General features: G+C 49.8%; 3 protein-coding genes across 16 annotated transcripts; 1 reads left to right on the top strand and 2 right to left on the bottom strand.

Moving 5' to 3' along the window:
- Positions 1-2,779: 2,779 nt before the first annotated feature.
- Positions 2,780-7,813, bottom strand: TIMM17B (translocase of inner mitochondrial membrane 17B). 2 transcript variants are annotated; one of them, XM_070290096.1, is made up of 6 exons: positions 6,677-7,813; positions 5,704-5,803; positions 4,628-4,691; positions 3,571-3,699; positions 3,370-3,480; positions 2,780-3,279 (listed from the first exon to the last, which is right to left on the bottom strand). In XM_070290096.1, the coding sequence occupies exons 1-6, from the start codon at positions 6,847-6,849 to the stop codon at positions 3,191-3,193; spliced, it is 666 nt and encodes a 221-aa protein (XP_070146197.1). In that variant the 5' UTR covers positions 6,850-7,813; the 3' UTR covers positions 2,780-3,190. The 2 variants fall into 2 exon arrangements, with proteins under 2 accessions (XP_070146197.1, XP_070146198.1); XM_070290097.1 differs by having other exon boundaries at positions 6,695-7,813.
- PQBP1 (polyglutamine binding protein 1) lies at positions 6,842-12,328 on the top strand. 10 transcript variants are annotated; one of them, XM_070290086.1, is made up of 7 exons: positions 6,842-7,033; positions 7,438-7,522; positions 9,262-9,373; positions 11,135-11,247; positions 11,407-11,685; positions 11,879-11,942; positions 12,112-12,328. In XM_070290086.1, exons 2-7 carry the CDS (start codon positions 7,456-7,458, stop codon positions 12,266-12,268), a joined length of 792 nt encoding a protein of 263 aa, XP_070146187.1. In that variant the 5' UTR covers positions 6,842-7,033; positions 7,438-7,455; the 3' UTR covers positions 12,269-12,328. The 10 variants fall into 10 exon arrangements, with proteins under 10 accessions (XP_070146187.1, XP_070146189.1, XP_070146191.1 ...); XM_070290088.1 differs by having other exon boundaries at positions 6,861-7,043; XM_070290090.1 differs by having other exon boundaries at positions 6,870-7,033; positions 11,882-11,942.
- A 68-nt stretch (positions 12,329-12,396) lies between these two features.
- Positions 12,397-20,083, bottom strand: SLC35A2 (solute carrier family 35 member A2). Of its 4 annotated transcripts, XM_070290082.1 has the most exons (6): positions 19,678-19,801; positions 19,072-19,153; positions 18,105-18,287; positions 15,703-15,854; positions 13,947-14,683; positions 12,397-12,682 (listed from the first exon to the last, which is right to left on the bottom strand). In XM_070290082.1, exons 2-6 carry the CDS (start codon positions 19,130-19,132, stop codon positions 12,655-12,657), a joined length of 1,161 nt encoding a protein of 386 aa, XP_070146183.1. In that variant the 5' UTR covers positions 19,133-19,153; positions 19,678-19,801; the 3' UTR covers positions 12,397-12,654. The 4 variants fall into 4 exon arrangements, with proteins under 4 accessions (XP_070146183.1, XP_070146182.1, XP_070146185.1 ...); XM_070290081.1 differs by lacking the exon at positions 19,072-19,153 and having other exon boundaries at positions 19,678-20,083; XM_070290084.1 differs by lacking the exon at positions 19,072-19,153 and having other exon boundaries at positions 12,457-12,682; positions 13,947-14,093; positions 19,678-19,852.
- Between the last annotated feature and the right edge of the window lie 1,123 nt (positions 20,084-21,206).

Genomic DNA, 21,206 nt, shown 5'->3' with positions numbered 1-21,206 from the left:
AGAATTCCAGTTGAGCTATTTCAAATCCTAAAAGATGATGTTGTTAAAGTGTTGCACTCAATACACCAGCAAATTTGGAAAGCTCAGCAATGGCCACAGGACTGGAAAAGGTCAGTTTTTATTCCAATCCCAAAGGGCAATGCCAAAGAATGTTCAAACTACTGCACAACTGCACTCATCTCACACACTAGTAAAGTAATCCTCAAAATTCTCCAAGTGAGGCTTTAACAATACGTGAAACGAGAACTTCCAAATGTTCAAGCTGGATTTAGACCCCATGGACTATACAGTCCATGGAATTCTACAGGCCAGAATACTGGAGTGGATAGCCTTTCCCTTCTTCAGGGGATCTTCCCAACCCAGGGATCGAACCCAGGTCTCCTGCACTGCAGGTGGATTCTTTACCAGCTGAGCCACAAGGGAAGTCCAAAGGCAGAGGAACCAGAGATCAAATTGCTAACATCCATTGTATCATAGAAAAAGCAAGAGATTTCCAGAAAAACATCTACTTCTGGTTTATTGACTATGCCAAAGCCTTTGCCTGTGTGGATCACAACTGTGGAAAATTCTTGGAAGAGATGGGAATACCAGACCACTTAACCTGCCTGAAAAATATGTATGCAGGTCAAGAAGCAACAGTTAGAACTGGACATGGAACTATGGACTGGTTCCAAATTGGGAAAGGAGTATGTCAAGACTATATATTGTCACACTGATTAAACTCATATGCAGAGTACATCATGCAAAATGCCGGGCTGGATGAAGCAAAAGCTGGAATCAAGATTGCCAGGAGAAATATCAACAGCCTCAGATAGGCAGATGACACCATCCTTATGGCAGAAAGCAAAGATGAAGTGAGGAGCCTCCTGATGAAAGTAAAAACGAGTGAAAAAGCTGGCTTAACATAACACTCAAAAAACTAAGATCATGGCATCTGGTCCCCATCACTTCATGGCAAACAGATGGGGAAACAATGGAAACAGCTAGAAACTTTATTTTCTTGGCCTCCAAAATCAGTGCAGATGGTGACTGCAGCCATGAAATTAAGATGCTTGCTCCTTGGAAGAAAAGCTATGACCCACCTAGACAGCATATTAAAAAGCAGACATTAACTTTGCCAACAGAGGTCTGTTTAGTCAAAGCAGTGGTTTTTCCAGTAGTCATGCACAGAAGTGAGAGGTGGACCGTAAAGAAAGCTGAGCACCAAAGAATTGATGCTTTTGAACTGTGGTGTTGGAGAACTTGAGAGTCCCTTGGATTGCAAGGAGATCAAACTAGTCAATCCTAAAGGAAATCAGTCCTGCATATGCACTGGAAGGACTGATGCTGAAGGTGAAGCTCTAATACTTTGGCCACCTGATGCCAAGAACTGACTCATTGGAAAAGACCCTGATGCTGGGAAAGATTGAAGGCAAGAGAAGGGGACAGCAGAGGATGAGATGTTTGCACGGCATCACCAACTTGATGGACATGAGTTTGAGCAGGCTCCGGGAGTTAGTGATGGACAGGGAAGCCTGGGGTTACAAAGAGTTGGACATGACTGAGTGGCTGGACTGAAATGTACTGAGGGAGACACAGCAGGGGCAGGGCCTCAGGAGAGCTGGAGCTGATACACAGAGGGCCTGCAGGAGGCTAAGAGGGCTGGGTGGGAAAGAGGGCGGACCACAGCGAGAGGATCCTGGAGACGTCTGTGGACGTTACAGAGGGCTGAGGACGGTGGAGACAGAGAGCTGACAGAACACCGCTTAGAAGAGCTAGAGCGTGCCTGTTTGATAGGAGCAGGGTGGGGTCTGGAAACAGCGGGGAATGGGGTCTGGAAGTCACGAAGTATGAGGCCTAGATGCACCGAATGGGCGGAACCAACGGAAGTGGTCTATAAACACAAGGGCTGCAAACCGAGATACCCTGGGTCTGGCTGGAGACCAGGTCCTGCACTGGCAGGTGTGTTGCTGCTGGTGGCGTGGTGGTGGAGTCTCTAAATTCAAGGCTAGAGCCCTGCTGTGACATTGAGAGCTATAGGCACTGGGCCAGCTGCCCATACCTGGCACTGATTCCGTCACGGAGTACTGCAGTTCTACCACCATCAAGGATCACTAGGTCCTCGTTGAGGCCTTGGGAGGCCTGAGAACTCAGCATTTGCACCCCCAGGGAGTGACTCTGTATGAGAGAGAGAGCATTTCCACCTCTCTGCAAGGGACAGTTTGTGTGTCTCCCATGAGGCCATCTGCACCCCACTGGAGGCGTCTGCCCCACACATGTAGGTGTTTGCACACAAGAGACAGTGTTTGGGGCCAATGTCTATCCAGGAAGTTCTCTTTCCCATAATCCCCACCCCACCCCCAAATGAAAACTCATTTTCTGGTTATTCTGTGGTACTCTTAAATACTGACAACACTGAGCATTGCAGAGCACAAATATGGCTGTGGTGCAGAGGAAACTAAAGGTACCTTCTTGAAGGAAGCTGGGTCTCCTGGATCCCTACTTCCATCCCAGGTCCCTGATGAAGCCACATGGAGGGGGGAATTATCTTCACAAATGTGAGGACTGCTATCTAGGCAGACTGTTCATTGTGAGGTCAGATTTCTCAGCCTTGGCAATGAGGACGTAGGGAAGAGGGCTCAGAGGTGCCACATGCTGAACCACCACCTCCACTCCAGCAATCTGTGGTCACTCCTTTTCTAAGCCCATTCCTCTTCTGTCTGCTTGTGATTCACCACTTGGCCCCCACACATCCTTATTCATGTACTATTCCCATCTTGATTCATAGACCCCCTCCTACTCACTCATCCACAAACCTTTATTAGAGACGACTCTCTGTGTGACTCCAAATGCGATGGTTCCCACATCCCTGAAGAGGGCTCTACCCTGTCCCAGGGAGCGGCTCCTATGGGTGGCTCAAGGAGTACATACACAGGCATTTTCAAAACTGGCTTTAAATACTCATCAGAGTGCCATGCAAAGGGACTGGGGTGAGAGCATGTGAATGGGGGTTGGGGTGCCCTGAGAGAAAAGGGACCCATCCATCAGGGCAGCTGGGGTGCCCCACCCCCAACCTGGGATAAAGGAACAGATAGAGGCCCTCTCGAGGGTCCCATGGGCCAACTGGGAGCCAGCCCTCCCTTCGAGGTAGATCATCGGGGAGGGGACCGAGGAGGAGCTCCCACAGTGGCGGTGACAGGTGGTCACTTCCTCAGTGGTACTGCTGATAGCTGGGGTAGCCTGGGCCTGGGGTACCCTCCTTAGAGGGCAGCTGGCCAGGGTCCTCCAGGAATGGGGGTGCTAGAAAGGAGATAAACAGGTAAACGTGAGTGGAGGAGACAAGACAGAGCATTTCCCACCTCTCCCTGACCAGCTTCACTGGTTACTCACCATTGCGGAACTGCTGGGCAGTATAGCGAGTGAGAAGGATGCCAACACCCTCGATGAGGGCCAACAGGATGCCCCCCATCATTGCCGAGCCCACCATGGCCAATGGGCCACCTGGAGAAAGGAGGGGACAGGGAGGTGGAGAGCGGTGAGAACAGGCAGAGCAGGGTGGAAGGGGCTGGGGCCTGGGGTTGGGGCACTCACTGCGGGCAGCCAGCACAGCCCCAGTCAGTGCTCCACTGGTGATGGAATTCCAGGGATCTTCCTTGCCCCGAAGCCGCACCAGACCGCAGTCGATGGTGGAAAATAGGCCCCCCCACACAGCGAAGCTACCTGTGGGGAAACCAAAGCCTAATCAGTGCCTGCGGGTAGTCCTGAGAAACCATGGCTCAGGGACTCCCAGGGCCTGAATACTGTGGCAAAGAATGGGGAGAATAACCAGACATAAAGGCACATGGCAAACTCCTAGAAGACAATGTCCACCTGCCCCTGTGGTAGCTCCTTCAAGCTCTTTATAATCCCCATCACCACTCCCTTCACCTTCATAGGGAGCGGATACGTGGTTACAAGCAGACTTGTCTGCTTCAATGTGGCTTTTTTTTTTTTTTGGCCCTGTCATTGGACTTTCAAGATCTCAGTTCCCCAACCTGGGACTGAACCCACGTCACAGCAATGAAAGCTCAGAATCCTAACCACTAGGCCACCAGGGAACTTCTGTCTATACGGCTTTTAACAGAGCAACTCTGACCTTCGTAACTACCACATAGAATTGGAATCTGACCTGGGTTTAGGAGAGAAGGAAATGGGTGAGGAGAGCCAGTTAACAATGATAGTTATTTACAGAAGTCTTACCATGTGCCAAGACCTGATCTACACACTTCATGTTACTGACTTCTGAAAATTTTTATTAGTTAATATTATCAAAGTGCTTAGCAAGCAACCAGCACTTAGTAAGTACTATGTAAGTTACATAAACGACAAAACTGATTGAGGTGGTTACTGCTTTTATCATTCCCATGTTACAGGTGAGGTTCAGAGAGGTTCAGCCACTAGCCCAAGGTCACACAGACATCAGGGAAGAGCCAGGGCCTGGATTTAAACTCCAGAACTCACCCGTATGAAACTGCCGAGAAATAACACTCCCCCCGGGAAGCCCCAGGCAGAGTTGGGGCTAGAATCTGGACCCTCAACTTGCAGTCTAGACTCCAAGGAGCAAGCATTCCCAACTCTGTTATCATACCTGTCTCCCCAAACCTCTCACCTCCAATCTGAGGGGCTCTGATCCTTACAGCATTGACACTGCCTCTCAATCGGTGCCGCATTCCCTGAGGGAAAGTGAGGAGGAAGGGAGTCAGAGCAGGGTTCAGGTCACTGGCAGATAAGGTTTCTAGTTTTTAAGAGAGGAATGGAGGGAGGAAACCTGTTAGGGGCCTCAAGGGTACAGATGTGGAGAAGTGGCCAAGAACTAGGGCCCACTACAAGTGCTCTCAAAGCTAGGATAGGAAGTTATTCATTCATTCAGTACTTAGCACCGATGTGCCAAGCACCATGGTATATGCAGGGATACAGCAGTGAACAAGGTAGACCTGGCCCCTACCCTCTCAGAGCTCACATTATAGTGTGAGAGACAGATCCTGAATAAGGATTCAGATAAACAAGATAGCTTCAGGCAGCAATCAGGACCCTAGAGGAAATGAGATAAAGAGCTATGACAGTGGCTGAGAGGTCAGGAAAGGCCTCTTAAAGGAAGGGGGCATTTGTTCTGAGACCTTGAGGATGAGAGGGAGAAACCTGGACAAAGATTCAGGAAAGAGAGTGCCAGGATTTGAGAGGAAGTACAGGGCTAGAGAAATTGCAGAGACCTTGGCAAGTGGATAGCATTTAAAGTCATGACATTCGATGAGATCTCCCAAGAAGGGAAAAGGGGAGTGTTGTCAGAGAGAGAAAATTGATTATGTTACATTAAAAGCATGTGCTCAACTTTAAGGCTGTCCTCCTCCTGCCAGTTAAACTCCTGTCACTTCCCTTTTCCCAGGCTTCCCACCCAGAATCTGACTCTAGGTAAAATCTGACTGACTTTGCACACAATTAGGTTTTGGTTTTATGACCCTTTTGACAGCACAGCATTTCTGAGGAGCTCCAGCAGGGTGAGGGTCAGAGGTCATGTTTGCAGTTCCCCCAAACTCCCAGATCCTGGAGCTAGGCCTGCCACACAGTAGGTAAGCAGACACCAGAATGAATAAGTGCACGTGACTGGCAATTCCAAGCAGTTTCAGAACAGTATCCCATGTGGTCAGGGCAGGACCTTAGCAGCACCCAGGGAAGGCTAGGACTCACGACAGGGGCATTGCGGAAGCCCTTAATGGCCTGGAAGACTCCACCGCCGATAACACCCATAGTGAAGGCTCCACCGCAATCATCCACAATTCGCCATGGGCTGCAAGCGGGAAGGGGAGGATGAGGTTAATGTGAGCGCTCCCTCATGCCAAGTCACAAGATCTCTTTCCAACTGGGAGCAATACGTCACCCAAATGAGAACTAGCACTTCAGATAATACTGGGATTATTTCTCCCCTCATTTAAGCAAAAAATAATGTGAAGAGGGGAAAACATCAGTCTTGGCCCTGTCCGCCCCTCCCCTTCACAGCCAACCAGGGAATCAACCAACTGGTTGACTACTGTCAAAGATTAAATGAATTAATGAGAGGGCATTAATTAAAGAATTGGCACGTTTGAATTACGCTACAGGTGTTGCAGGCACTGTTCCTTAAGCAGAATGGGGTAGCACCCCTTTTTCCGATAATGAGCACGTCCAACAAAGCCACGTCCTCTTCCCTTTTCACCCTCGCACAACTGGGGAAAATCAAGCACATAGAGTGCGGAGGACCCATCACCCCTCCATGACCACAATCATGGTCAGGCTCATCCAGGCCCCGCCAGCATTAACCAAAGCGACCTGGGAAAAACCATGCGTTTTTCCAGGGGATATCCGCTCAACACCGCACCACCCCCTGGCTGGAATGGATTCGACCAGCGTGTCTTTAACAGAGGGGCTGGGAGGTACGGAATCAAGGGAAACGTGGAGTGGTCCGTCCTGCACCAAACCTTCTTCTGCAGGCACACAATTGTGGCCCCTTTTAACGGAGCCCGAGTAAGAGAAACCAAGTGGAGAGGAGCAGAAGACAACAAAAATCTAAATGTGTTCCGAGTCTGGGACGTGGCGCTGTGTGGCCCGTGCCTCCCCCACCCGCCTCCCACCGCTGGCCGTGGCGCCGCAGCAACAGTCCCGACACCTATGCCCCTCGCTGTACCAAGGTTCCCGAGCATACTCCTCCATGGCGCCGGCGTCCGGCCGCGCAGTATCGCTAAACCCTGGCCGGGCCACACCTCCACTGGAAACGTATACAAGCGCCCGAGCTTTCCACCTATCCCAGGGCAACGGTTCTGTTGTTTCGCCAGACTTCAGACCAAAGCGCATTCTCATTGGCTAGGTAGGTTTGCGTCATCTTTTCACTGCGTGAGCGTCGTGCAGTTACGTCTAAGCTCGGGGAGAGAGAAACTCATTCTGTGCTTTGGGAGAAGAGAGTCGTGTGGTCCTGGCGCTCATAGAGACGACGAGAGAGAGGTGGCCAGTTGGAAAGTCGTCCACTACTTGCGTGACTGTATTGGTAATTTGGGGTGGGTGCATTTTTTGGAGCTGGAGGAGGTGTTACACTGTGCTCCCCCATCCCAACGCTTTGGTTCCTCCCACCCAGCAGTCTTTGGGGGACGTTGGGTGAAACCATTTTGGGTAGTGGGGGAGCCGCGCATGGCCCCTTGGGCTGGGCGGAGCCTGGGCCTAGGACGGGAACCCGGTGCTGCAGCCACTGGCCTGGGAGAGCGGAGTTGGTGAGAGTGTTGGTGATATTGCTGTTTACAGCCCCTTCCACCTTTCAGCGGGTAGGGTCTATTTCCCTCCTAGTGTAGATGGGGGTCCAGATTGAGTACATGCTGCGGGGAGGCCCTTGGTTACTCTTATAACCAGATTCAGTCCTCATCTGAGCTGTTTTTCAGGCTGTCTGTCCTTCCGTAGGCCTGTCTGCCATCCGCTATGCCGCTGCCTGTTGCGTTGCAGACCCGCTTGGCCAAGAGAGGCATCCTCAAACATTTGGAGCCTGGTGAGAGAACTAAGAGAAGAGAGGCCTACCATGTGCCCGACTTGACAGGCACTTTGTTGCGGATACTGCCGCTTGATATCTAGCATGGGCCTATTGTGCACCAAGCAGTGGGGTGGCAGGCATTTCCTTGTTAACAATACGTGTTGAAAGTGAAAGAAAGTGAAAGTGAAGTCGCTCAGTCGTGTCCGACTCTTTGCGACCCCGTGGACTGTAGCCTACGAGGCTCCTCCGTCCATGGAATTCTCCAGGCAAGAATACTTGGACGGGAGTGGGTTGCCATTTCCTTCTCCAGGGGAATCTTCCCAACCCAGGGATCGAACCCGGGTCTCCCGCATTGCGGGCAGATGCTTTAACCTCTGAGCTACCAGGGATTCCCAACAATACGTGTTACTGACCCCTATTCCTGTCCTATGAGGAGGAGGGGAGGTGGGGTGTGGAATAGACATTTCGTCCTTAACACTGACAGTTGATGTGTATTTTGGGGTCTTCTGTAGCCAAAGTTTAACCCATCAGTTAATTCCTGGAAGTGTAATAAGGATAGTAATAGTAAGCTGACACCTATGGCAGCCTCCTGTCGGCCAAGTATAGTCGCAGGGTGCTGATACTTTGTTCTGTAACATACTAGTAGATAACATTATTTCAGACCTGCTGTGGAACTAGGCACTGTGTGAGTTGTCCATACCTTATTGTTCACCATGTCAATAGCTGACATGTATTTTGAGTCTTCTTAAGTGCTTATCATACACTGTGGTTAACAGTATATAAAGTAATGATAGGATCTATCATTTAGGCCTACTGTGCTGCTGTTGCTAGTATTTATACCTTATTTATCAATAATAGTAAAAGCTGGCATCTATTTTGGGCTAAGGTGTGCCAGGTACTAGAAAACTCATCTTATTTTCACTTTATTGATAAGTGACACCTATTACAAGCCTGTTGTATGCCAAAGATCTTTGGTTATTAATAATATTGATAATGATACTGATATGGTATTTATTTTAAGGCTGTTTGCTACCAGGCCCTGTACTAACTGTATGTATCTTACTAACAATATTAATGATTGTAGCTGACATCTATTTGGGGCCTATTGTGTGACAGGCACTATGCTGTTGCTGACATATACATTTAATTGTTAACTATATCCATGGGTGAAATCTGTGATAGGACTACTGAGGTCCAAGTACTCACACACCTTTCTTTATTCTGTTGATAGTAACTGACAACTATTGCAGGCATCAGGAACTGAACAGATTCAGAGAAGTGTTTGGATAAATTCCTTGCTGTCCAAACTTGCTAGTCAATATATAGGAGTCAGAAACCCCATATTTGCCAGCCGTGGAAGCTGAATAGATTTGGACATATTTTTAGGTAAACCCCTTGCTGTTGAAACTCATTTTATTCAAATTTGCATAATACAGTGTCACATACTATTTGAACTCAGAAGCTGAATAAATATGGATACTTTTTTAAAAAAATGTATCCCTGTCTAAAGTCTGAAACCAGATAAGTTTGGGTAGTAGTACCCGTAAACAGATTTGAGTAAATTTTTTTGGTAAATCCTGATATTCAGATACTTGGATTTGGAACATGAGCAGTATTTGCTCTGGCATGTGAGACCTGGCATGCACACACACACACACAGTCCACGTGAATGTGAGTGTGTCTCTCCAGGCCCTACTTGCAGGATGGGAATCTCCCTGGTTCTTACTGCTGTCCTCTTCCCTTCCTTGTCCTGCCAGAACCAGAGGAAGAGATCATTGCTGAGGACTATGATGACGATCCTGTGGACTATGAGGCTACCCGGTTGGAGGGCCTGCCACCAAGCTGGTACAAGGTGTTTGACCCTTCCTGGTGAGCCTGATGACATGGGCGTGGGGAGGGAGAGCTAACTTCTGACTTCACCCTTCCTGTGAAGGGTTCAGTTCAGTTCAGTCACTCAGTCGTGTCCGACTCTTTGTGACCCCATGAATCACAGCACACCAGGCCTCCCTGTCCATCACCAGCTCCCAGAGTTCACTCAAACTGATGTCCATTGAGTCAGTGATGCCATCCAGCCATCTCATCCTCTGTCGTCCCCTTCTCCTCCTGCCCCCAATCCCTCCCAGCATCAGAGTCTTTTTCAATGAGTCAACACTTTGCATGAGATGGCCAAAGTATTAGGGTTTCAGCTTTAGCATCAGTCCTTCCAGTGAACACCCAGGACTGATCTCCTTTAGAATGAACTGGTAGGATCTCCTTGCAGTCCAAGGGACTCTTAAGAGTCTTTTCCAGCACCACAGTTCAAAAGCATCAATTCTTTGGTGCTCAGCTTTCTTCACAGTCCAGCTCTCACATCCATACATGACTACTGGAAAAACCATAGCCTTGACTAGACGGACCTTAGTCGGCAAAGTAATGTCTCTGCTTTTTAATATGCTGTCTAGGTTGGTCATAACTTTCCTTCCAAGGAGTCAGCATCTTTTAATTTCATGGCTGCAGACACCATCTGTAGTGATTTTGGAGCCCCCAAAATTAAAGTCAGCCACTGTTTCCAGTTTCCTCATCTATTTCCCATGAAGTGATGGGACCGGATGCCATGATCTTCGTTTTCTGAATGTTGAGCTTTAGGCCAACTTTTTCACTCTCCTCTTTCACTTTCATCAAGAGGCTTTTTAGTTCCTCTTCACTTTCTGCCATAAGGGTGGTGTCATCTGCATATCTGAGGTTATTGATATTTCTCCCAGCAATCTTGATTCCAGCTTGTGCTTCTTCCAACCCAGCGTTTCTCATGATGTACTCTGCATATTAGTTAAATAAGCAGGTTGACGATATACAGCCTTGACGTACTCCTTTTCCTATTTGGAACCAGTCTGTTGTTTCATGTCCAGTTCTAACTGTTGCTTCCTGATCTGCATATAGGTTTCTCAAGAGGCAGGTCAGGTGGTCTGGTATTCCCATCTCTTTCAGAATGTTCCACAGTTTATTGTGGTCCACACAGTCAAAGGCTTTGGCATAGTCATTAAAGCAGAAATAGATGTTTTTCTGGAACTCTCTTGCTTTTGCGATGATCGGTTGGATGCTGGCAATTTGATCTCTGGTTCCTCTGCCTTTTCTAAAACCAGCTTAAACATCTGGAAGTTCACAGTTCATGTATTGCTGAAGCCTGGCTTGGAGAATTTTGAGCATTACTTTACTAGTGTGTGAGATGAGTGCAATTGTGCAGTAGTTTGAGCATTCTTTGGCATTGCCTTTCTTTGGTATTGCAATGAAACTGACCTTTTCCAGTCCTGTGGCCACTGCTGAGTTTTCCAAATTTGCTGGCATATTGAGTGCAGCACTTTCACAGCATCATCTTTCAGGATTTGAAATAGCTCAACTGGAATTCCATCACCTCCACTAGCTTTGTTCGTAGTAATGCTTTCTAATTTGACTTTACATTCCAGGATGTCTGGTCCTGGGAAGAGGTAAATGGGGGCCAGTGGGGAAGAGATCTGGTGGGGGGGTCTTCCCTGTGGGGTCCTGGAATGGGGCAGGTATAGGCAGAGATTAGGGAGACGGGTTGAGGCTACAAGGAGAGCAGATCTGTGATGACATTCCTTCCCTCTCTTCCCCCTCCCCCCGACTGCCTCACAGCGGACTTCCTTACTACTGGAATGTGGACACAGACCTTGTGTCCTGGCTTTCCCCACACGACCCCAACTCTGTTGTTACCAAATCCGCCAAGAAGCTCAGGAGCAGTAATGCAGGTGAGTTGGCCTCAGGGCCTTCTAGTGGATCAAGGAGGGGCGGGTAAGGTCAGAAGGCCCAGCCCAGGCAGGGGAGGCTGTTGGAGGCCAAGGTTGCTGGAGGCCAAGGCTGCTGGGTTCCGAGGTGGGAGGAGGATCACAAGGCTTTCATGTTCCCAGACGCTGAGGAGAAGCTGGATCGGAGCCATGAGAAATCAGACCGTGGCCACGAGAAATCGGACCGAGGTCATGAGAAGTCAGACCGCAGCCATGAGAAGTCAGAGCGGAACCATGAGAAGTCTGACAGGGACCGGGAGCGTGGTTATGACAAGGTAGATAGAGAGAGAGAGCGAGACCGGGACCGGGACCGTGGGTATGACAAGGCTGACCGAGAAGAGAGCAAAGAACGGCGCCACCATCGCCGGGAGGAGCTGGCTCCCTACCCCAAGAGCAAGAAGGGTAAGCTGGGGTGAGGCGGGGCGGGGAGGCACGAGGGGCCCACAGTGTAAAGAAACCCTCGCTTGGCTTCTCGTGAGTGCCAGGACCTGGGGCCTGGCAACCACATGCTCCACTTCTGGGGATGGAAGAGCTCGGTGACACGAGACTCCTTGTGCCCCTGTGGAAGACCCCACTCTGCTATGTACTTCCACAGCAGCAAGCCGAAAGGATGAAGAATTAGACCCCATGGACCCCAGCTCATACTCAGATGCACCCCGGTAAGTGACCACCCCTCAAGATCCCTTTTTCCTTGACTCACTCCACCACTGATCATTCCTTTCTTCCTCATTATCTCCTTTCCTCCTTCATCATTTGTTGGGGGCGAGGGTGCCTGACACATTACACATATTAGACATTTCCACCCCTGACCCTCTTATCACTCCCCAGGGGCACGTGGTCAACGGGACTCCCCAAGCGGAATGAGGCCAAGACAGGTGCAGACACGACAGCAGCTGGGCCCCTCTTCCAGCAGCGCCCTTACCCCTCCCCAGGGGCTGTTCTCCGGGCCAATGCCGAGGCCTCCCGAACCAAGCAGCAGGACTGAACCTCCCCCCACCCCCACCCCCACCCCCACCGGGGTTTTTAATAAAAGCTTTTCAGTGGATCTTGCCGATGAGACCTGAGTGCTTCCTTCTCTCTCTCACACTTTTGAGACTTCCCAACCCAAACCAGCAAGATGCAAAGCATGTTTTATTTACAAAAACTCACCTAAGAAATACTGTAGGGATAGTAGGGGCTGGAGGCTGAGGTGGTTGGGTCCTGTCTGGGCCCTCATTTAGTCATGTCAGCCCTGCATGGGAGGGGGTGGTGGGGACAGGGGATTCAGTGTCTACCTCTCCCCACCACTAATACTGATCAGAAAGTTTGGTCCTGGCTGGGCCAGGGCAACAAGGGAGAGCGAGGCCAGGCCAGCGTCTTCAGTCCCAGCGGCTAGGAGCCCTTCACCTTGGTGAGCAACCTGTGGTGGAAACGGGAAGGAAAGAAAAACACAAGAGAGCTGGGGTGGGCTGGCAAGTGGGCATCCTGAGCAAGCGAGGGTGACTAGTGAGGCTGGTAGTCCGAGGTTAGTAACAGCCCACGCGGAGAGAGCAGGTCCCCTGGGTCAGAAAGCTACACGTGGACTAAATAAATACAATATCTTTATTTGGCATTGGGTATCCTGACATTTGTTCATTACAGTCCCTTAAAAAACAAACCAAAAAATCAGAACAAATTAATCAAAAATAAAGATCCAATGGCCCTATGTACATATAGCAAAGACAGCCCAGGCATCTCTCATGTGCAAGCACACGCACACACGCACAAACAGATGCACACACATACTCCCCACACACCCTGGGAGACAGTTAAGGGGTTAATAAGCTTTGGGGAGTGCAGGGGGGGCAGGTTCCACATGTCAGCAATTTAAAGACACCCTTCCACATGAAGTAAGGGTGCCTCATACAGCCAGTGGGGTATCACAAGTGTGGTTCGCAGCTTTATTTTCCTCTCCGGATGTCTCAGAAAATAACCCTGCATCCAGCAACTTACAGTGTCTTTTCCATGAGACTAGGCCACTTCAAGGACCTCCCTTCTTTTTTCCCACACCCTGGATCATTCATCTGATTACACCACAAACCCCCAAACCACTTACAAACCAATGGCTCCTACTGCACCCTCCCCCTGAGTGGGCTGATGCAAAAATCTCAGCTCTCATCCCCCTTCCTCTCTCTCTAGGTGCTCATAAGAGGCCCTTTTTCAAGTCCCTGTGTCAGGGAAGCTGCCCCAAGGCCACAAAAAGACTGAGCTGCTAACATGATCCAGTGTAGTTACCAGGGAGGAGAGAAGGCCTCGAGCTATGGGAATCGGAACCCCACAGGTAGGCATCAGTCACTACTAAAGAGCTGAAGAATTTTTGTCCAGTTTGTCCCTACAAAGGTGGAGGGATTGCTGGGACTCTCCCAGGCTTGAGAGACAGGACACCTCTGGCTAAGGGGTTAGACTGGGGCAGAGGAGGCAGCTCTAAAAACCCCTGGCTACAAGGAAGGGTTCATGTGATGCCCTGCCCTAATCCCACACCCTTCTGGAAATTTCAGTGACCTGGAAGAAAAAACCCTTCCAACCCCAGAGGAGCCAGGCCCCAGTGGCAACTTGAATCCTGCAGATGCCCAACACCCTCCACCCAGAGTCCCTCCCTGTCTCCCCCCCTCGCTGCCACCAGCCCTCACTTCACCAGCACTGACTTTGGCAGAAAGGGCTCCGTGCTGAGGTCTCCATGGTGGGAAGACAGCTGTGGTGGCGGTGGCTGCCCAGGAGGCTGCTGGTGAGTGCAGGGCCCGGAGGTGGGGGCAGAGGCAGAAGCTATGGCTTTGGCTGCACCTCGGGGCAGGCTGTAGAGGTAGACGGCACCGATGACCAGCCCCGCACCCAGGGCAAACAACGGGTCCACATGGAAGCCAAAGAGGCGGATGGAGGCAACAGTGGACAGCACAATGGACAAGGAGGTGGCGAAGCCCTTGAGGATATTGTCAGCATACTTGACGACAACAGCCACCAGGAGCCCACCAAAGGCCTGGTTGAGCACCACACCCCAGACAGCAGGTGTATACCCAAAAAAGAATCCGCGGTGGGCTACGGCTGTGCCCTCAGCCCACCAGAGCCCCACCAGGCCCAGGGCTGTGCCAAAGAGGCCCAGCTGCAGGTTGCGCAGCCACACGGAGCCTGAGCTGCCTTTGAGGATCTTCTCAAAGTAGACACCGGCAAAGCCTGAGGAGAGACAGGAAGCCACCACAGCCGCTAGGCCCACCCCAGGGTTCTGATCCAGTGGCCGTGGACCCCCGCCGCCAGCTTGCTGTGCCTGGACAATGGCGACGCCAGTGAAGAGGAGCAGCAGGGAAGCCCATTGCAGCCGGGAGAGGCTGCGGTTCAGCATGAGCACGGAGAACAGTGCTGTGGTCAGGATCTTCAGCTGGTACGTCACCTGTGAGCGGCATGCAGAAGGCACTGAGGGCTGATCCCAACCCCAACATGTGCACATGGGGGATGGCGCCGACTGTGGGCCCCCAGGCACAGTGGAGGCACAGGGCAGAGTAGATGACCGTAGAAACAGCAAAGATACCCAGCCGCTGGCCACTGACTGGGATGCGACTACATAGCTCTGAGGTGCCTCCCAGAAAGTACCCAGGAGGATGGCTGTGCAAGGATGCCCAGACCACAGCCAAGTCCACATTCCAACCCTGTGTCCCAGCTGTGTGAAATGGGAGGAAGCACTTGCCCTGAGTCCTGACATAATCATCTGTAAATACGACTGATATATTTGAAGTACCTCACACAGCAGGTAACCAATGAATTGTAAACATCCTGATGAGGGAGGTCTTGATAAATACATATTGATAAAAAGGAACCCGTACATATTGATACAAATGAATCCATGCATATCCATACAAAGGAATCCATACATATTGATACAAATGAATCCATTATGAAATAACATCAGTAAACATTTACATAGAGGCTACTGTGTGTGCCAGGTGTGGGTCTAAGCACTTCACATGAATTCATTTAATCCTCATATAAGAAGTGTACTATTGCAATGTCCAATTTAAAGATGAGACAGAGAGGTTAAGTGACTTGCCCAATATCACACAGCTGGAAAGCAGCAGAGCTGGGATTTGAACCCAGGCAGCCTGGCGCCAGAATCCAGGGTCTTTAACCAATTAAAGAGGCCACCCGTAAATAGCCTAAAGCTTATCCATCACCAACCAAGGGCTCTTCACAGATATCATTTCTTTTAATCATTCCAGCATCCCAGTGAGTAGCTACTATTACCATTTCCCTTCCCAGTTCTCACAGATGAGGAAACTGAGGTTGAGGAAGAGCCAAGGACATTCCATTCCACAGGAGACACAGCCCCTGCACTTTGCAGTACTTCCTCCCCAAACATCCTATATCCCCCACCCGAGCCAGTTCCTCTAGGGCCATGCTGGGCTTTGGGCTCACCTGGAAAGTGGCAGCTGGCAGGTTGGAGATGGCAACATACTGGAGGTTATTCTGCAAGGTATAGATGAGAGAGGGCACTGCAAGCTTGAGTGTGTCCATGTACTGCACCAGGACAGCCTCATGGAGGAAAAGAACCAGGTGCTTCACGTTACCTAGGTGGAGGGAAGAGAGCCCTTTTTAGCACTGACTACCAACAGATGGGGATCCTCTAAAGGACAGGAGTGGGCCTGGTCCTGTGTCTCCCCACTACACTGACTTCCTGAGGGCTAGAATGAGGTCTGTGCTCAGTTTCTCTACAGCACAATGTCTCCAGCAAGCCTTTTGGATACTCAGTCTGGGAACCACAGTCCATATTTCATCACTCATCTTAGAGCCCACCTCCCTGGCACAAAGCCCCAGGGCAAGCCCTCAGTGCAGTGTGTGCAATGAAACTATCAGCACTAACTAGGAGCTTGTGAAGTAGATGCTCTCGGATGGTGGGTAGAAGGCTGTTTACCAAGAGGGATTGTTTCAGACTGAGCTTTTAGACTTTTCCTAGATCCTTCCTAGCCTGAGAGCCACCTGAGAGCAGGGGCAATCTTCCACTTGGCCACTTCTTTCCGTCAGCCTCCCACACACCAAGCATTTGCCCCTGTCAAATGGAAGAATGCAGGCTTAACTATGAAGCAGAAAGTCTGGCTGGGATCTGCTCCAGTCAATTCATGAGAATACTTTTCTATACAATAAGACCTTTACAAATCTCACCCCACTTTTTCGCAGGTCAACTTTTAAGGCTCAGCTAAGTATCCTTCCTCAGGGAAAACCCCACAACTACTGTACATGGTTATTGCACGAACTCCTGATGTTCATTCACAAAACCCTGTCCTTGCCCTTCATGGCATTAAGTCCCAGGAGTAATTATTGATCTCTAACCCCTTACACATATCCCCTGCGCCCAGGGGTTTGGGTGTTCAAAAATGTCCAAGTATTAGGAAGGTAACATGGTATACATGCTATATATTTCACACAACACACACCACACATGTGGGGTTACACACCATAATCAAGCTCATTCATATTTCTGCAGTGACTCATGGACAAATTCATGCCAGATGAGAAAACTGGAAAAAAAAAATTGGGTGGGGGACAGGCTGAAATCATAGATAAGAGATGAAAGCCTGTGATTAACCTGTAGCTGTTTCTCCCTGTCTAAAATATGAGCCCCCTGAGGGCAAGATGTATGTCTCCATCACTAAAATGTTCACCTCCACAAGCCAGAAGAGAGCCTGCCACACAGTGTTCACTCGAACCTTCTCAGAATCAATCAAGAACACAGGAGGTTAGTACCTAAACTGTTGCCTCCCAGTGTCCTGGAGCTAACAAATGGGTGAGGATGTTTTCTTCAGTGTAAATACCTAAGGCAGAGCCACATGCGAGGCCTTTATAGAGAAATGACTGGGCAACATTTTAAAGAAGAAGGCCTTTAGGGAGGTGTTTAAATTAGTAAATAAATCCAACAACTTATAGGAAATACACAGGACAGAAGAACATGTGAAATGAGACCACTGGGAGGCACTCAGCAAAATTCAAGCTACCCAAAGTCTATAAGACAAATGATCCAGTTTCTTCAACAAATTAACTGCAGAGAGAGGAAAAAAAAAAAAAGAGTTGAGAGGGAATCTAGAAATAGCAGACCCAGAAGACACCAACCAATTACAAAGCACTGACTTTATATAAACCTGACTCAAACAAAGTTTTTAAAACTTTTATGATATTTGAGAAATCATTACAAATTTGAACGCTGACTGGGTATATGATTGTTAACTTTAAAAAGTATTAATTTTTTGATGTATGACTTCTAGATATTGCAGTTATTTTTCTAAATATAACAAAATATTTACTCAAGATAGTAAGAGGGAATTAAAATAATTCTTCATGTAGAACATATTTCAATATAACATGGTGCGGGTTAGGTAAACAGACACATAGATTGGTAGTGAGTGGATAATCACTGATGATTATCTATTTAATTGCAGAGTGGCCATGAGATGATAATTGTTGAATCTGTGTGATAGGACATAGTTATTATTTTCTCTGATTTTGTATTTGAAATTCTCCATAAAGAAAGAGAGAAATCAATAAACCATTATGTAAGGGTCACCTGCTACCTTATAGGAACAGACCATCTCCCTCCTTCAGTGTTTATGGGCCAGTTCCTGGGGAGTTAGGGGTATAAAAATGTAGATGCAGCTACTCAGAGCTGGAGGTACAAGGCAGCCAAGCTGCACTTCCACAGTTGCCAGGAATTTTCATAGACACAGAAATACTCCCCCAACAAACCCTCCATGTGGGTTCAGGCACACACACAAACACACAGAGTACCCTCCACAGACTCCAATGCAGCCCCTCTCCCTGGCTCATACCCCTCTTCTGTGCGAAGAGCAGCAGCAGGCAGGTGAGACCTTTGAGCACTTCAGCCATGACCACAGCAGTGGTGGCAAAGAAGCGGTCCCCAGGCAATGTGCGGGCGTAGCGGATGCTGAGGATGAGGGAAGCATTCTGGACCACCAGCACGGCTAGGGATATGTATTTGAGGCGCCGGTGAGCTGTGGGGAATGGAAGGAGCAAGGGGGAAGAAGGGGTCAGAAGCTGTTGTGGCATAACCACACCATCACTCTCCCCTCTCCTTTATCAACCAGGATCCTCCTAGCCACCAGTACTTCCTCCTTCTGCCTGCCTATCCTAACCCATGTGGGTCCGATCCCTACGCCAGCTTCCACTGCTTCAGCCACAGGCAGGAAGAGCCAAAATGGGAGAAGTAGGCCTCACCCTATTCAGCCTATACCTGGAATCCTTGCTGAGGTGTCGGGAAATAGGTGGGGCAGCCTATTTCCGCCTCAGCCCTCTCTCTTCCTCTCCTGGGTGAGAAGCAACCCTGCCCTGGGCAGAATACCAACTGCTTCCTCGACATTTATTGAGTGCTTACTGAGTGCCTATCACTGGGATAAGGGATTTATATGGATCGCCTCAACAGACCCCTACACAGCTCTGATCTCTAAAGGAACTATCAGTATTCTCATTTTATGGATGAACAAGCCAAAGATTTAGGAACTGTCTTTCTTTTATCTATTCTATTCTCTCACATTCAGAATGGTCTCTCCAACCCCTCCCTCCTATGATGACTGATTCCTCCCTGACCCAGAATGGTCTAACAAAGAAATTATTCTTCCACTGTCCAAAGGATTGAACACCATAGAATAAATGGTTCCTCCACTAACAATGGTCTGGGTCCTTTAACAATATAAGGAAATATTTCCCCATACACCAATCATCCTTCCACCACCGCATACCCCTACCTCCAGCCAAGGAATTATCGCTTGTCCTACTCACAATCAATTCTCCTCGCTATAAGGACGGGCCCGACACCCTCGGAATGTCCTTTCTCCACCATAGAAGGAAAACTGTATGTTCACTGCAATATACAATGAACTACCTCCATTAGGAAGGGACCCCCAGAACGTTCCTCTCCCCATATAATAGACATCCCTATCTTCAAAATGTACTAAGTCCTATAAGGGAGAAGCCGCCCCACCCTAACTCACAATAGCCCCTGTCCCTTTACAAGGAAGAAACCACTACCCTCTTTTCTGTAAGGAAAAACTGTCCCGCTCTCAGAATACTGTCTCCCGTGTATAAGGACGGAACCCCCACAAACACACCCTGAGAATGGTTTCAGCGGTCTTAGCCTCTTTAAAGTGAAATACCCCTCTCCAACTCAGAATGGTCTCTACACTCCATTTGCAGAAAAGACCTCCATACCTTGCCCGGAATGGTCTCTGCCCCGCCCCCAAAACCCACTTCCTCCCCTCAACCCCCAACACACATAGGTCGGTCCATACGGGATGCTCCCTCTCGCCTTAGTGAAGGATCTTCCTAATCCCCCAGAGATCCCGACCTCCGGCGCGCCGCTGACCGCTCAGCCATAACCTGTCTCACCCGCACTCGAGGTCCCAGGCTCCAACGCCCCTGCGGAGACAGCCCCTGGCCCGGCCGTCGCGGTGGAACCACCAGACCCAACAGCTGCCATGTTGGCATCTGCCTGGCCCGTCCCCTCGGCAACAGCCGGTCACTTCCGCATTCGTCATTTCCGCTTCCGGGCCTCCTAAGTTGGGGTGGGGCGAGCGAGGGGCTGACCGCGTCGCGGGCTCTCCTCGTCCGTCCTGACCGCTAGTTTTAAGAGCGGCCTCAGAATTTCCAAATTCCACCCGGATCCGGAGACTGGGCACGTAGCCGGCTCAGTTTCCCGCCGTCTTTACAGAACCTTTGGCTCATTCCCGTTACTAAACCCGCCCTCGTCTTCCCATATCACCAGCTCATTCTGTCTCCTCGTCTCATTGATTCCGCTATCCGTCTCCTATCTCGGCTCTTTATTGCCACCTTCTGATGGCACCGCCCTTTCTGCATCAAAACTCCTGGGTCTTTCCCGGTTGGCCCGAAGCTCTTGTCCCTTCTTCTGGCGAGCTCCCCACCCCCCACCGCACCCCGCGCCCTCTGGAGAGATCACAGGCCTCTGGAAGGGAGGTGAGAGGGGTCAGGGGCAGGTGAGGGTCTGGCAGATAAGCGAGCAGGGCAGTTGAGGATATACCAGTGAAAAAGCACAGGAGAGTTGAGACTGAGAAGGGAAGACAATTGAGTCACCATTTAGAATGGAAAAGTGAGAAGGGGATAGGTAAGCCAGGAGGTGAGGAGCTTACAGGTTAGCTTTATTTTTGGCCGCGCTTTTCCGGGATCTTAGCTCCCCTACCAAAGGCTGAACCTTGGCCAAGGCAGTCAAAGCACCAAGCCCTAACCACTGCACGCCAGGGAATTCCCTAGGGGCTTCCCAGGTGGCACGTGGTCAACAATCTGCCTGCCAATGCAAGAAGCATAAGAGACTTGGGTTCAGTCCCTGGGTCGGGAAGATCCTCTGGAGGAGAGCATGGCAACCCATTGCAGTATTCTTGCCTGGAGAATGTCATGGACAGAGGAGCCTTGCAGACGACAGTCCATAGGGTCGCAGAGTCAGAAGCGACTGAAGCGACTTAGCATGCAGCATGCATCTTTTGAAAGCATGGCAAGAGGGTACAGCTGAGGTCAGGACAAGATTAGGGTAGGGCAAGTAAGAGTTAAGGATTAGAGGGATGAGCAGGTAAGAAGACAGGGAGAGGTGAAAAGGTTGGGGCAAAACAGGTGACTACACCTTGGATGTTATTAGAAAACAAGGACTAGGAGGATTCCTATCAGCACTCAACCTCCACCACACCCCCACCAGTGCCCAAAAAGGGCTTTTCTTCTCCCATGGGGAAGGATTTCCTCCCCTGGGGTTGGGGGAAAGGAGTTTTTTCTGCCTCTGAACTGGCCATCATTGATCTGGGAGTGTGTTCCAGATGTCTTCAATGTCTACAATATCTCCAGAGGAGCCCTTCGGCACATATTGGGTGCTACATATGAGCTGAGGGGAAAATCAAGTTTTTCTTTGTGGTCCT

This window comes from Ovis canadensis, chromosome X (genome assembly GCF_042477335.2).
Source record: "Ovis canadensis isolate MfBH-ARS-UI-01 breed Bighorn chromosome X, ARS-UI_OviCan_v2, whole genome shotgun sequence".
In the NCBI taxonomy this organism is placed as follows: domain Eukaryota; kingdom Metazoa; phylum Chordata; class Mammalia; order Artiodactyla; family Bovidae; genus Ovis; species Ovis canadensis.
Note: the sequence above shows the minus strand (reverse complement) of the source record. Positions and strands in the feature narration are given on the sequence as shown.